Source organism: Calypte anna, chromosome 12 (assembly GCF_003957555.1).
Source record: "Calypte anna isolate BGI_N300 chromosome 12, bCalAnn1_v1.p, whole genome shotgun sequence".
Classification (NCBI taxonomy): Eukaryota; Metazoa; Chordata; class Aves; order Apodiformes; family Trochilidae; genus Calypte; species Calypte anna.
In genome coordinates, this window is record NC_044258.1 from 765,597 (window position 1) to 782,037 (window position 16,441).

The window sequence follows — 16,441 nt, forward strand, 5'->3', positions numbered from 1 at the left end:
TTTGAACCTTTCCATCTTATACTCTTCCAGAGTTAAGACATATAATTTCAATGTAATGCTACCATGTATCTCTAACAGGATCAGCTTCAGAGACTTAAAATAATGGTTAATGTTTATCACATTTCAGGAAGATAGAGAGTTTTCAAGTTTTAGCTAGCCAAGACTCAACTGAGACTTTTAGACTACACGGTCAGCAACTCCAAAAGATAAAAATGCAGATCACCCCCTTCAAAGGACCTCAGAACTCATGATTCCATCTGGACCGTGGCACGGTTAACAAAATGGAAGTCATCTGAGCCCACAACTGATTATGCACATAAACAAACTTTAAGCTTTAAAAATGGAAATGTCATGTTACCAATCTTACTATTCACTGCCTGACCACCAGGCAATGGATCAGTTTCCTATGATTAGTAGTCTTTCAAAAAATATATTTGATTCATATATATATATATATATATATTAATACAATGAAGTTAGCTAAGCAAGACACTCCCTTAAGGATACTTAAGAAAGCACAAAGAAGCAATTAATAAGACATTTAAAATAAATAGAAATTGTAATTGTTTTAGACAACTGATGCAAACTCATCCTGTTTCAATGAATCTTCAATGATCACAATTGAGGACTTCCTGATGTCCTTCCTTCTAGGTAAACTGACCTGAAAAAACTTCTTCTGATGTGGCATAAGACAAAAGCTGTGAAATTATATACAAAAAATATTCAAATATATGCGTTAAGGAAGGAACTAAAATAATTTGATTTGCTAAACAGTTTTCATAATATATATGGGAATTAAAGACTGTTTGGCAGAGAAACCCATTTGCAATTTGTCTGAGTTAGTCCACAGTCCTCATGATATAAAGCCATAAAAAATTTTTCAAATATATTTCTAAAACATGTTCCAAGATTAAAATCAATCACTTAGACTCACATGCAATTTTGTAATAACGTACTTTGATATTATACAAATCCATTTTTCCTCATTATCTTTAAACTCTAGGATTCCCAAACTGCTGTCTGTGCTCAGCCATAATCTCTGAAGCCATTTCTGATGCTGCAAAAAAACGAAAAACTTGAAATCCCACCGAAAATTAAAACCAGAATTGATCTTTGAACACCTGTGAAGTAGTGCATGATGGCATCCAAGAACAGTAAAGTTAGAGAACTTATTTCTGCTAAGCATTTCTCCACAAGTTTTGACTGAATCAATGATCATTCCCTACATAACAGAGCCTTCTCTAAGCTTCAGGGGAGTCTAATGATGATACCAACAAACTTTGGTCTTTTCTCTGTAAAAACATTCCCTTTTTTTTTTTTTTTTTTTTCCCCATGGCATGAAATGATGAGCTCTTTCCAGGGAGGAACACCTCCACTGACACAGGCAAGCACAGCCATGCTATAACAAAAAAAAGACAAATCAATTGTACTATAAATACGTGCTTGGAAACAGCAAACAATGGTGCAGGTCCTTACCTACTCCTGCTCTCCTTTAACTCCCAATAGCAGAACATTCTCAATATCAACAATAAATCCCCAAAGGGGAACAAATCTGGAGAAGATGAAAAAAAATCATTTAGACATGCTTGGACATGCCCATTGACAGGGAAAATAAAAACAGGGACAAATAAAAGACCAAAGTTTACTTAAGCAGCAGATATCTAAGCCATATTTATAAACAAAATATATATATTAAGAAACAAAGCAAGACATAGTTTAGGCATAACCACATTGTTTTAGTTATTTACATAATAAAAATAAAATGTGGAGAGTTATATCCATAACAGACTGGTTTTAATGTGAAGATATTGATGTCAAAGTGTGGATTCTGCTTGTTTGTATTTGTAGCAGTCAGAATGGGTAAGCAATCATGAACAGAGAAAAGGCAGTGCTGCAGTCCAAGGCAGGTCAGCTTCTACCCTATTCAGTTGACTTTTCAGACTGTTTCATCATCACTCATGTCCCAGATCTGAAACAAAAAACAAGTGTAATTTGAGTTTGTGGAGTTCAAATATGCTTTTAATACAGCTGTGTAAAATCAGCATTACTGTAACACAGGAAGATTCTGGACTCTTGGCCAGCACCAATGGGGCTTTACGTAAAATTCAGTATTTTCCCCTTCTGTTAAGAACTTACACACCATTCATTATTTGTAATTTTGAGGTTATTTTTGTTAAACATATCCTTTTCAGCTTTTGTTCCTGAAATATCAGTTTGGTTATCTGTTATTTATTATTGTTTACAGTAAATCATAGCCCAAAACCCAGACACTTCGTTTTGGTTTGCTGACTCATTGGTACATACTTATTCTGGAAAATAACTTTTAGTAAATAGCTTGCCTCACTAAACCCCACAAAAGATCTTCAAAACATTCATGAAGAACTAATTATTCTCCAAGACTCCATTTTGCACTCAGATATTTGATGAGTGCAACAGAAAGATGAAAAGTTACCTGGAAATTTGTAGCTTCATAGCATTTAAAGAAATTGTAAAAGTACACAGATTATTATTTTTTTTTCTTGCAGTAAAATATAATTGTGCTTTTATTTTGTTACTTGTCCTGCTCAGTAAGTGACCACAGGCTGGGGGGGAAAAGTTAGTATTTTCATGGCATGTGGCACTCAGAACAGAGACCCTCCCTGACCATGACCCAACACAAAGCGAGCAGCACCAGCCCTTGCCACAAGAAACTGAAATTCAGCTCTTTTTTTTTCTAAAACACAACTGTGTGCTGGCATCAAGTGGCTCAATGCATTATTCTCTCGTTTTACACCTTGAGCACTAAAATAGATCACAGAAAGCAAACTGCAGTGGGGCAGTGCTCAATGCTGCACTGCTTGTCACTGGCATTACCCAAATGAAAACAACCTCATTTTCTAGTCAGGCAGCAATGAATATATATGAACCTATAGCTTCCATAACCCCTTTCACAACCAAATGTAGTATTTCTAGAAAACGTTCTGAAAACATCTCTTCAGAAAAATATTACTCCGATAAAATCAAACATTTCCATGCAATGCTATAGGCTGTGACCAATGAAAATCCTGAATGGCAAGATTTTCTCAGTTCCTAGAAGCGTTGCAACATGGTGGTGTAAATCCTTATGGAAAATACTGAAGGAACAGTTTGTTTACAAAAGGAAAAAAGAGTTTTCATCCTGCCCTAGATGAGCAGCTCAAAGCTTGCCAAGGCAAACACAAATGTCCAGCTCACCAGTCAGGGTCAAGGATGTGGAAAATAAATATGAAAAACAAAATCTTTAAATAGAGTTTATGGTATGATTCAAGCTGGCCAAAAGCAAGAAATCCAAAGTTCAGCCTGACAGTCCATCATTGTCTAGCCCACTCTCAGTTTTGCAAACAAAGCCCATGTCTGATGATAAGCCTCACATACACACCTCTTTATCAAAGCAGCACCACAAATATTTTTTAAAATGCACCAGAAGGTGATTAAAAGACAAAAAGTGAAAGAAGCCAACTCACAGACCTAAAAAAAGCCTTTATCTACTAAGCAGCTACAGTGGGAGCACAGCCAGCTCCTCTGCTCTCTGCTTTCCCATCATCTCTTCTGATCCAAGCAGAGGGGGGGAGAAGGCAGCTCTGCTCTCCCTTTTCTCTGGGTGGTTCTACAGAGCCAGGCTGGCAGGGGTGCCAGCTACGTTGGGAATCTGGTGATAGGGAAATACCTCCCTCCATCCAGGAACTGGAGAGCTGCTCCATAATTCCTGTCCATGGAAATGTACAGCCTTTTTTTTGCTTTACATGCCTGATGTACAATGCCTGCACTCCTCCAACAGCCCATCCCACCCAAACAGCAGCTCCAATGGCACTGTGATTTCCTTTTGGTGACACTAAAGGGAAGGAAGCAGCTCCCCAGACCTGGCTGGGACTCTGGGGGACGGGCAGCGTGAGCAGGGCCTCCAGGGCCATGAAGCCTCAGCACATCACCCCCACAGCAGCAGCTCCTAACTTGGCAAGAAAGTAAAAACAGTTGAGCTAAGAGGATGAAAGCCAAGCGACAAGAATGACAATTAAATTCTCTCCTATCTAAAGCACACCTCTTTTAACATTAAAAAAAATGCTACAAGACTGAAAGTGAGGTTCAGAGGTATTTAACTGCTATGCAAACATCCTGGATTGAGGAGATTATTTTCTAAACATTTGAGAAGTGTGCTATTATTTTACTTCCACAAAACCAGACGGTTCTATAGGACATTTTACACTTCATCTAATAATCAGAGCAGCCCCAACAGCAAGACTGGGTGCTGCATCTTGCTAAGGTTTCAAAAGAACAAAGCAGCAGCACCTGAATAAATGACAGGCAGAGGGGAGCAGAGAACATGAAACAAAAGGGGGAAGTTCCATACAAAAGTTAACAATTACACCTTAACCTAAAGCAAACAAGCTACCAGGCACTGCGTAAAATGTCAATACTGAGAGCTAAATAATAGCACATCACAGGCTCTCAGTTCACAGCAACACTCCTCATGAAAAGAAGCTCAAACTACATAGACTACGATCACACAAACTTGGTTAGTATTTCAAAACAGTGAAACCTGTAAGAGTAGAAATCATGAAATACAGAGAGCCATGGAAGACAATGCTGAAAAGCACCGTGACACCAGGAATCTGCTACCTAAAGCAAGCTGTCAGCCTGGGTTTTGTTTTCACTTCTCATCCACCCTGCAGCACACCCAGGGGAGCCAAAGCTGAAGGCAACTACAGGCAGTGACAGGAGAAGTGATAGAAGAGGAAGGTAATAAACCAGATGTCAAAACCAACCCAGTTTGTGCAAATCTGGACAGATTATCAGAACGCACTTGTTTCTTCATATATATGCTTTTATATTCACACTTCTTTGTAGAGGTTCTTAAATTTCAAATGCAAGTTATGTCTCTTCAGGATATGAGAAGAATTGTCTTCTTGAAACTGCAAGTCTTATTTTCTTACCTAACAGGAAAAATGGGAAAAAACCACCCTGTGTTTTAAGTTACCTGTTCACAAGTTGCTAGAGACTGATTTTACAGTTCCAGACTGCATGTTCAATAATTCTGACTGACCAGAGAGTTTTGCATCACTTTGATACAACAGCAACACCTCACACCTGAAATTTACCTTCCACAACAATCGTTCCAAAATTGGTGTTCACCTCCTGAAGCAGGGATGGGTTTTGCTTGGAATTAACATATGTAATTCAAATAGATAACTACTGTTTATCTGATAAATAAACTTGCAAGAAGAATATAAATGTGCCCTTAGGGGTTTCAAGTTTCTTGCCAGCATGGGTCTAGCAGGATTTGCCATAAAAAGGGCAACTTCACTAGGAGAGAGACAACAAACAAACAGCCCCCACAAATACTATTTCTACACACAACTGAGATAAATTTACATACACATGTACCCAAACACTCTTCTTAGAAAAGCCTGGAATACTTTTATTATGCAAACCACATTCTTTACTATGTTATAAATGCTCTAAATACAGTAAAGAGTAAATAAAGAGTACAATTCTACAGGCAGAGGCGAGGTCTGAAGATGAGCCCTTACACCCACCAAACATCACAGCTGAGGGTCAGGTATGCCCATCCAGCTGCCCAGATTAATTGGGGTTTATCATATTTCTCAGTCTTTGATTTAGAAAAGTACAATTAACTCAGGAAACCTAAACAAATGAAAAAAGAGCACATTCAATCCTATGTTGAAATTTAAGGTAACTAAATTACCTTAAAGCTAGGAAATGTGAGCTTTGTGACAGATACTAGGATAAGTATGGTTTTGTTCTATGCTTTACCAGACAACACATTAGAACTTCTGGCAGCCTGAATTACTTTACAAAATACATCTACCTAAATATAAATGTACTAGGAGTGAGGTAAGACACAGCAGTGACCTGTACAGTATTCTTCTGGGTCCACTGGCTCTATCTTACAGGAATGGCAACAGAAATGAAACTGCAACTTGAAATTCATTAAATGCCTGCAAGCTCCAACATGCAACTGTTTCAGACTTCATGGCACAGACAGAGGGTTAATTATAAAGTTCAGTGCCCTCCTTGCATCTTGGATACTTGATGCACAGTAAGCACTACCCTTCATCTTCCTGAAACTGAAAACACTTCAAGCATTTTGCATATTCAACAATTCCTTCCCCATCCCCCTTTCCCACAAGAAAAAAAAAAAAAAAAAAAAAAGAGCTGTAAATGAACAAGCAGCATGAACAAGGCTCTCTGCACTAAGGTGAGCATTTAGCTTTGTTCAGAGTTTATACCCAGCTGCATGTCAGAGCCTGCACAGTGCACTCCACGGTACAGAAGCTTCTTTGCTATCTAAGAAACTGAGGTAATGCTCGTAAAGAAGGATCTGCTCTCAGCTCAGCCCACAACAATCTCAGTGGATGCCCCACAACCACTGTTCATCCAGCTCCAGCTGCTCCTCCACAACAGATTTCTAGTTCTGCAGCAAGTTAGAGCTATGTTTTTCAGAAGTGGCTGCTAACTTTCTACATTTAAACTACAGGTAAAATCAGTTTGGGCTATAATTTATAGAATTGACTACAGACTATCAGATACTTCTTACTGCAGCTGACACAGAAATGACAAAGCTAAACACACAAGAAAAAATTATCTTTAAAAGAAAAAACCAAAGCCAAAGACTGTAAAACTTGTGTTTCCTTCTTCAAGATACTTTATTTAAATAGTAGGTTGAGAAAATTGTGGGTAATTTCTCCAGATCTCTGTAAGCAATGGTCCCAGCCTAGGACCATCTGCAATGCTGGCAAGTTCCTGACACCCATAGGACTTCCACAAGCTCTTTTTTTCTGTCTTCACAACCTTTCCTGCCTCAACAGTTCATTCTCTTGCAATACAATGCAAGTCCTTCAGCTTCATATTTTCTTCAATGATGGTGGTCAGTAAAGGGTTCCCTTTATAGCCTTTGGAAATTCTGTATTTTCAGCCCATAACCACAACTTAAAATCTAGGTCAGGGTCATGAGACATTGTCAGTTCAGTCTCAACCAACAGTAGGATTCTTCTTCACCTTCCTCTTGCATGCATGTATGTATAATATACACTTTTCAAACAAACTGTAAAAGTTACCCCTTTCAACATCTCCTGCTTTCCATCTTGCCAGCTACAGTATGTTTAAGAATCCCATCACCACCATTCAGGATGTTTCTTTTTTTTTTTTTTTTTTTTTCATATGATGCCCCCAATTCTATCTAATTACAGGTGTCCCCTTACTGTTCACTCCATTTTTGCTCACTTTTTATCCAGTACCTTGTGTTCTAAGGAGCTCAGGACTTTCCAGTTTGGGCTTCACACTTTGTTTGGCCCACCTACACCTGAGCTATTACTGCAGCACTTGCTCAGTGTAGAAACTCAGCAATCTCCATAAGCACAGGAGCTTACCTGGCTTGTACACTTGAAACCAGACCATTTGCTAAATATCTTGTTAAGATGGCATCTGAAGACTTGAAAAAAGACTTTAAAAGCTATATTTAAGAACAAAACACAAAAAGCAAGTAAAGAGAAAGTCTTTGTTTAGAGTGTTAGCTTTTAGCTGGGAAGTCTTTTTTAATATCTGCTAATAATACATTCCAAACATATACAAATAATAACACTGGGCTGTAATTAATCCCTTCTGGCTTTTCAGCAGTTTCCACAGAACCACAGAATCTTTCTGGTTGGCAAAGACCTTTATGATCACCAGGTCCAACCATTAACCTCACTCTACTGAGTCCAGTGCCAAACCATGTCCCTCAGCACCACATCTACAGCTCTCAAACACCTCCCCAAAACAGGGATGGGGATTCAACCACCTCCCTGGGCAGCCTGTGCCAGTGTAGTGTCTCCTATTATTCCATCTAACCCCCCCCCTGCACGACTCAAAGCCATTTCCTCTTATTCTAATGCTTGTTCCTGGGGAGAAGAGGCCAATCCCTCCTGGCTCCAGCCTCCTTTCAGGTAGCTCTAGGGAGCATGAAGCTCTCCCCTCAGCTTCCTCTTCTCCAGGCTGAACACCCCAAGGTCCTCAGCCACTCCTGGTAAGACTTGTGCTCCAGACTCTACACCAGCTCCACTGCCCTTCTCTTGCCATGCTCCAGCACCTCAATATCTCCTGTAGTGAGGGGTCCAAAACTGAACCCAGGACTCATAGGTATTCATCAGATTCATAGGTATTCACAGGTATTCATTCATTCACCAGAAAACACTCCTAGAAAGGATTTTTCTACATGACTGACAGCTAATGAAACAATGCAATAAAAGAAACAAACAAACAACAATGCTCACTAGAGTTTTTTTTGGTATAAGACTGCCTGAGACACATTTCCTTCCATTGTTTCTTGGTTTACAAGTTGGAAAAAAAAAACAAAACCACCAAAAAAACCCCCAAAGGAATGCCCAAAATACCAGAGAAGCAAGGAAATACAAAGCTAGTTTCTCTCCCCTCCAAAAGTGCTTTGGGGATGAAAAGGCTGCTTTCCAGGGCATGGCACTTGTGTTGCTGGAATTACATAGACCTATGAGGATAGTTTCTACTATTAAGATAGTTTCTACTGTTATTTTCTTTTCCTCAGGCTCTTAAAAAATGAAAACAAACAAGGAAAAAAATAACCACCTGCCTCCCCATGCACCCCCTAACCCAGTGAAGCAGGTTATCCTATTCTGTGTGCAATTTTAAACTAAATTTTACTACCACTAAAATAAAGTTATCCAGTGTGTGTTTGACTTAAGCCATGATTCATGTAAATATCACCACAGCAATGATGAGATCTGATACAAACCCTTTGACCAAAATGGAAACAAATCCTTTTAAGCACATAGAAGTTTACATTCAAATTCTTCCCTCATCTTTCTCCTTTCATGTGCCTAACTTTTATATCACAAAGATGTGTACGTCTATGCTCATTACATTTCTAAATCCTGCCAAACACTCAACAGCTGTAACAGAAATGTAGCTGTAAACACACTTGTGTGTTTTGTACAGGACTAGTACAGGAAACCTAGATCATATACATGAAGTGGATGTGTCCAAATAATTAACAATATTTATACACCTGAGTCTATGCTATCCCAATTACACAGACTACATTCATTTTGCTGTAAATCAACAGCTTGTCTTGTTCCACTGCATCTTGTTCACTCAAAGGTGATGCCCAACTGCTGGCTAAGACCTGTAAGTTGGCTTTTGGGTCATACAGAATCAAACATTTGATAAGGGACTGATAAAAACAGAGCAGAGGGTTAATTACACAAGCTATCCACCTGAATTTCAGAAATTAATTCAGAAGCAATATAGAGATTACAAAAAGTGAGAGGCAAAGCGCACTCAGTGTTCTAACACAGGGTCACAAAATCACAGGCTGTGCCCCACTGGAGGATATCTGGACACTCCAGAAATCATTTTGTGGGTTCCACCCCCCAAGACAGGGCCAACTGATGAGGCTGCTCAGCATCTTGTCCTGCTGAGTTTTAAACACTTCTGAGATTTCAAGCCTCTCTAAGAATCCTGCTCCAGCATTCTACTTGAGCTCCAAACATAAGATTAAATAATCCCCTGAAACAAGAATCACCTTTGTCTAAGCAGCCCACACCCATCACACACCCATAAACACAGCTGCCAGCATTACCATCCTCACTTTGCTTCCTTGGAGCACCTGTGGATGGCTGACAGGCAACACCTTCCTGACTGGGACACAACAGTCATTCTATCACCTTGTTTGAGTTGGAAGGGACCTGGGAGATCTTCTAGAGCCAACCACCCTGTCATGGTCAGGGACCCCTCCCACAGCCCAGGTTGCTCCAAGCCCCATCCAACCTGGGCTGAGACACTGCCAGGGATGGGGCAGCCACAGCCTCAATGGGCAACCTGTGCAGTGTGTGCTTCCAGTCCTTTCAGAAGCTGAAAGTTATAAAGCTGTAGTTGTGTTCTCCTAATAACCAGATAACCCTTACACCCAAATGCCCACCAAAATCCTTGAAGTTGTAAAAAACTGATTAAAGTGCACTGATCAGTTTCAGCTGAGGCAGAGAATCCCATCACAGCAAAAGACATTAATGGAACATCATCTAATTCAGATATGAGGAACGTTTCAACCCTACCCCTGAAGTATTTTCTTCTTTAATCAACCATATTCCATCTCCACAAAGTACAGCTGGCAAAACAAACAAAATAGGTATTATTCTAAATAATTCTGAAATAAAAAATCTGATTTTTTTTCCCAGCTCAATTCCTAATATCAAAAAACAACATTTGGCAGCAAAAAGCAGACAGATATTTCCCAGATACAGTTATGTCATCTACATGCACATTTTCTACATGTTTAGTATAAACATATGTCCTCTAGTGCACTGTATACAACACATAAGTAACAGAAAACTTGAAAAGCAATCAAAATATTAATTCATTACAATTTTTATTTATCCAGTGACCTCACTGATCTCATCATTGCTTCCATGGAGATAGAGGTGGTGTATACACAATACTTGTATCTTCTGGAGGAAGCATCAAGAAGTTAGGGAAAACTTTCTCCTCTTATGCAGAAAGAATGCTCTTTGTGTAGTTAGAAACTGAAATAATGTCTGAAGACACCACCTGAAACTAAATGACTACAGGAAGATGGTTTCCAATATTAAATGCATAAATGATATTGCAATAGTCAGATTTATTTCACCTTACACAGTTCAAGGTCTTAGAGAAGATAAATGAATTTGTATTAAAATCTTGCATGCCAGTTTCCCCCATGATTATTACTAAACCCCTACATTTTACTTTTCCCATCATCTTGATCAAATAGGGTAACAGTCACTATTAGAAAGAAGACTGCAAGCATTGGTATAAAAGCACAACTAGTAAAATAGTTTGATATTGAAGGTAGAGATGTTGCAGAAACACAACAGGCAGATCAGGTTTATAGTTTAGTTCCACTTAACCCTTACTTGTTTCAAATGAACATAAAAACCCCAAGGTGAATCAACTGTACCAGAGCCCTACAAGCATGTTGCCTTACTTGTAAATCATTTACTGTGCCCATACATTACACAATTTTTCTAAAGAAAAGAACCTCAAGTTCACATAAAAACCTATGTAGTGACTCAGGAAACAGTTCCAGAAGTACACGTCCAGCCCCAGATTCAGCTGAAAACTGGTACAAGTGTCAGATTTATTTCTGATGATAACACTTCCATTAATGTGGCAACAACTGAACAAACAAGAATTTTGATGATACTGTGCAGAGACTGTGTGCCAGGAGGGTCTTGCATGACTCTTAGGATTCTGTGACTTGTTTCAAAATCGCTTTTGATTTTCTGACCACAGAATTTCAACATCTGTTGGAGGAACAGATCATTTGTTAATCCTTGTATGTGTCCTAGCTGTTTATCCTTATTTTTGCTGTCATTTTCCCTTTCTTTATCTGTCCTTCTAGACCTCCTTTAACAGAGCAGAAACCCACTTGCTCTCAGTCAGCTGAGGACTCAGACTCAGAATCTGCTCAGTCCTATTCCATGAGAGATATTGGGGAAAAGGGGGGAGGAACGTGGCATCCATTTTCCTGTATATTTGTATAGATTCAGTCATTTTTCCTGTTTATCATTACTGTTTCACTAAAGTTGTGTAGTTCAGTTTCCAACCCATCAGTCTCTCTCCCTTATTCTCTCTCCTTTCTTTATCAAGGAGGAGAGAGAGATGAATAGAGAGCGTCTGGTACTTGGCTTAATTGCCAGTGTTAAACCCTGACACTCTCTCACTCATCTTTTTCATTCCCAGAATGCAGGAAAAAAAAAAACAAAACATTTGAAAAAGGTCCTGGTGGTAGGTGCACCTTACTTGGGCCTGATGGCATGGAACAGATGGCATGCCTGTGCCAAGTGATTTATTTTTCTTATCTGGGTGCAGGAAACCATTCACCAATTCAAAACCAAACCCGCTCTGCTGCACTTCATTATTTGCAACCAAGTGCTCTGGAAAAAGAAGAGAAAAAACCAGAACCACTCCAATGTACTCTACCTGGTCCAAACTAACCTTTTTATTACCAGTCTCTCTAGTCCAGCCAAGCTCAGCCAAGCCTCATTGCTGCACCGCTGCAGTGTGCAGTGCCTGGGAGCCTGCAGCACACCCCACCACTGAGCTCTGGAACACAGAGCAGGCTGCAGATGTGCAGCAGGAAAGGCTTCCAGTTGCTTACAAGCCAAACAGCTTGTTTTGGCTCAGAATGCTCATTCCCCCCCATATGGGATTACTTTGATCTTTTTGCCTATTATATGACTGCAATTACACTGAGTTTATGGGATCAACGGGGACTGCAGAAAGAACACGTTACTCCAGCTGTGAATGACAGAGTGAGAAGCTACTTTTAAGAAGTCTGACTGCAGCAAATATCATTAGTATGTTTGCAAAATGGGAATATAAACCAAGGCTGTCAAATGAATTTGCCATACAATTAACCTTCAAACAAGGAACAGATCTCCTGCACATACTTTGTTTCTTTGTGGCACTGAATTTCCATCATCTTATTTACACCATTTTTTTTTTCACTTCAGTACCTCCTCTTCCCCCAGAGAAAGAACTTGGAATATACTTATGAGGCTGTTCTGCATAATTTTGAACAATTAAAGTGTTTTAATTCAAACAGAAATTGCAAAACTGAGCAGGGCCTAGGGGGAATCTCCTCTCCCACTGTGATTCCCAGCAGGTTGCAGGAGCCAAGTGCTGCAATGTTGATGGGAAGGTGTCCCTGAGCCAGCTCTGCCATCTCACCGGGCTGGGCTCTCCCCCTCTCCAGGGGAACAGGCAAAAGCAGCATGTTGACAATGAGTGACACCTTTACAGACAACAGTCAAAGCCAGGGTCATACTCATTTATAAACACTTCCAAAAATGTTTTTCATTTCAGTGGCGAAAAAAATTATTCCTTTTACTCTGCAGTTCCTTACAGAACTGGTAATACACAGGAATGCAAAGGAACCAGTGATTATAGATCCTGCCCAAGGGAAAACCAAAGACTTGATTTAGCCAGAACACAAGAAGTATGCCACAAATAACAGAATCACTGAGCTATTGTTTGCAACTTCTCTTCTTAAACTGAAATCTGAGGAGCACTCCCATAATGCTCATTAAAATGTCTGGGTCTAAATTTGAGAAACATGATTGTGTTGAATAGAGACAACGTGGGACTCAGGCAGGGAAATTATTTTATCCAAAATAAACACCTTACAAGAACTATTTTGATCATCCCTTTACTTTGGCTACATATGATCCTGCTCCCTAAATCTGGATCTTGTCTTGTGTAAACTGGTTGACTTTTGCTGCACAGCACTCACTTACAGCTCCATATAGAATCATCATTCTTATCTGTTCTGACTTCACACCAACTTTTCATAACTCTTTTTGGCTCACTGGAATATTCTTACAAAACGCCAGGGCTGTATTCACCCATTGTGTAATGCAGAAGGCTTCAAAAAAACCCCAACAAAACCCCTCAAACAACCCCACAAAACACATCTAACACAAAGTAGGATTTTGCTGGGAGCAGAATTCTTCCAACACACCCTCACTGGGAGCTCAGAAAACTATTTTGGTTTTTTGTGATGCTATTTTGTCTTTTCTGTAAAGCTGACTGCTTTCTTAGATTAACCTTTCAAATGCCTGCTGCTGTATCACAAAATGTATTTAAAATCTCATACAAAATTAAAATATTTCTCTTCTAGTGTGATAAAGAAATGGTTCTATTGAAACAGCTCTTCCTACTCACAGCTTGTAAAAAAATAATCCTGATGTAACTGAGAACTAAAGCTCTTCTCCCCCATCTGAGATTAATGTTTTTCTCCATTTTGTTTATTAGGGATTACAAAATATTTTCTAAGGAGCTGCATCCAGGAACATGCATCCAGGCCTATGTCCTTCTGCCAGGAAGGAATGCTTCTGCTGTCCACTCAGATATCTGTTTTATCAGTTGCTATGGGGCTTTTTCCCACACTGACCTATCCATAAGAGATACATTTTCAACCAGAATCATATGATAACAAGATGATAATGGGTTCTTTGATATTCCTGAAAGATAATTAACCACTTGCAGAAGTCAAAGAAACAAGCTACAGGCTGCAATAAAATTTTGCTTCTGAAGTAGAACTTGTGAGTACAGCTTTAAACTGCTAAAGAGAGCAATTTTATCTGGGGGGAGGGAATTAAAACAGGATATTGAAAGCAGGAACTATTTTCTTCATTGCCCCTTTGCACAACATTCAATGGAATGGTCCACTCTCTAGGTTCCTTGTAAAGCTGAAGGAAAGTTTTCCTTCACCTTCAGTCATGTGTTGCTTCTTCCACTGATAACACTGTAGTCAACAGAAACTGGCATAGCCAACTCTTTATTCCAGATCTAAGCATCCATAACAAAGAGAATAAGCTTGTTTAGAATTGTGATTTTTATTAATCAGTATTCTTATCAGCTGACTCTTCTGAGAAGGCAAGCTTTTTAAAATTTATTTTGAAAAGTCATGTTTTCTAGTTGAAAGGGTTCCTGAAAGACTAAATTATTAGCTGCCATGGTCTGCTGCAGTCACTTCCTGCTAATCTGGTATCTAAATACTGTTACTGTGGGTGACTTGGAGATATAAGAAGTAGCCACTCATGGAAACTTTTGTACTCCTTTGTCTTTGCAGCAATACAGCTCAATTACATTTTCAGCAAAAAGTCCCATAAAAATTAACCAACACCACCAAGGGGTTAAAAAACCCCAACTCATTAAAAAGCATATCTCCCATTTGGATCTGCAGGCTTCACTTTCCTGTGATCATTTCTTTGAAGAGCATTCAATGCTTCAAACTCACTCGCTTGGGAAAATTCCTCTGATTGCCAGAAAGACATGAGACAGATCTGAGAGCAGGGAAGCCTGAAGGAAACGTGTCTGTTGTGGAGAGAAGCCCACACGTATCCTGTCTGGCACAGGACCTCACCAGATGAAGGACTCCTCACCAGGACAGCCCAGTTCTCTCCCACTGGAAGCCACACCTTCAGTAGTCCAGTGACACACCTATAAAACTTATCCCTGACACACACCCACAGGGATCTCAGCGTGACAAACCTCACTGCATCTCTCTCCAAGCTTTTGTTAGTGATTTGTCTGTTCCTTATCTTACTAAACAGGAAAAAGGTCCCCCCACCATCAGTTACTCAGCACCTCTGCTCCATTTGCACCCTGGGGACACCACTTGAGAGCTCTAAACTTACATCCAAGTGCCCCCACACTGAAGCAAAATTCTGAGCAGAGTCTCAGCTCCTTTTTTTGCAACAGGAAAACTGTTGTGGTCATGAATAAACATCCCTGGTTTTTCTTCCCTGGTTTTGTTCTGTGTGCTTTTTTTGGTTTTGGGGGGTTTTTTTGTGTTTTGTTCTGGTTTTTTGATTTTGCTCTGTTAAGTACTGTTTTCTAGAAAAACTAGGAAAAAATGAGGATTGGAAGTGTTTATATTTATACAAAGACTGAGGTGTTCCTTGAGAAGTTTTTGAGTAAACCCTCAAACATGAACAACTAAAATACATCTGCACAAACTGAAAAACTCTACCAGTTGGGAGCAAGCTGGGACTTGCATGAGGCCCAGCACACACTGGCAAACAGCTTAATTGTTCAGAGCAGACAAAGTCTGTTTAGTCATGTCTGCTGAAGTGGGAAGGAGATTACAACACATTCGGGCAGCCTGTTTCCACACGGGTCACTCAGTTCTCACAGTTGCTTTTTAAACCACTTTCCTGCCACCAGAAGGATGCGTGCACGGTCACCTTGGTTGGCCATCCACCTGGCTACCAGGGCAGTCACCTTATTTTAAAAGAAGCTCACAAATGAGCAGCAAAGACAGCCACAGAGTCCTTGCAGACATGCTTACACCAGTGCCTGGGAGGGATTTTGTAAGAGTCTGAGTATGTCACAGTGAAATTCCCAAACAAGCCCATCCAAAGCTTCAGTGCCCACTGAGGACAGCAAAAATGTCTTGAGAACACAGGGAACCACAGCATGGCAAGCACAACAGGCAGCAACTGGCACTGGTAAAGGAATTCAGGTAGGTTTCTACATTTAAAAAGGATGGGGTGGGTAATGCAGGATTCTAAGGTACTCTATCAAGTTTTTAAATCCATGTTCCAAACCAGCCAAAAGCTCTTCAGCCACAGAACACACTGCATGACAGAAAAACCTCCTTATAAACAGCACTGAGCTGATTCTTATGGAAATCAACTCTGCAAAGAGCAAGTGAAGTTTTGTGCTCTACAAACACCTGAACATTTGTCTTCCTGCTTTGGCAGTGCTACCTCAATTTTCAACACAACACCTTCTCTTTTACCCATACTGCACTACTAGGAGGAAAACCAGTTTTCAGAGGTGTGGATGCAATGATGCTGAAGTGATGTGTGAAGTGCCAGCTCTGTGGAGAGCAGCTTCATGATGACCT

The 16,441-nt window shown here is 39.9% G+C and overlaps 1 protein-coding gene across 1 annotated transcript in view; it reads right to left on the reverse strand.

Moving 5' to 3' along the window:
- Positions 1-889: 889 nt before the first annotated feature.
- Positions 890-16,441, reverse strand: part of ATG7 (autophagy related 7) — a 98,826-nt gene continuing 83,274 nt past the window's right edge. Inside the window, exon 19 of the mRNA XM_030458383.1 lies at positions 890-1,969. Within this exon, the coding sequence (XP_030314243.1) occupies positions 1,937-1,969 (33 nt within the window). The 3' untranslated portion in view covers positions 890-1,936. The remainder of the gene's footprint in view (positions 1,970-16,441) is intronic.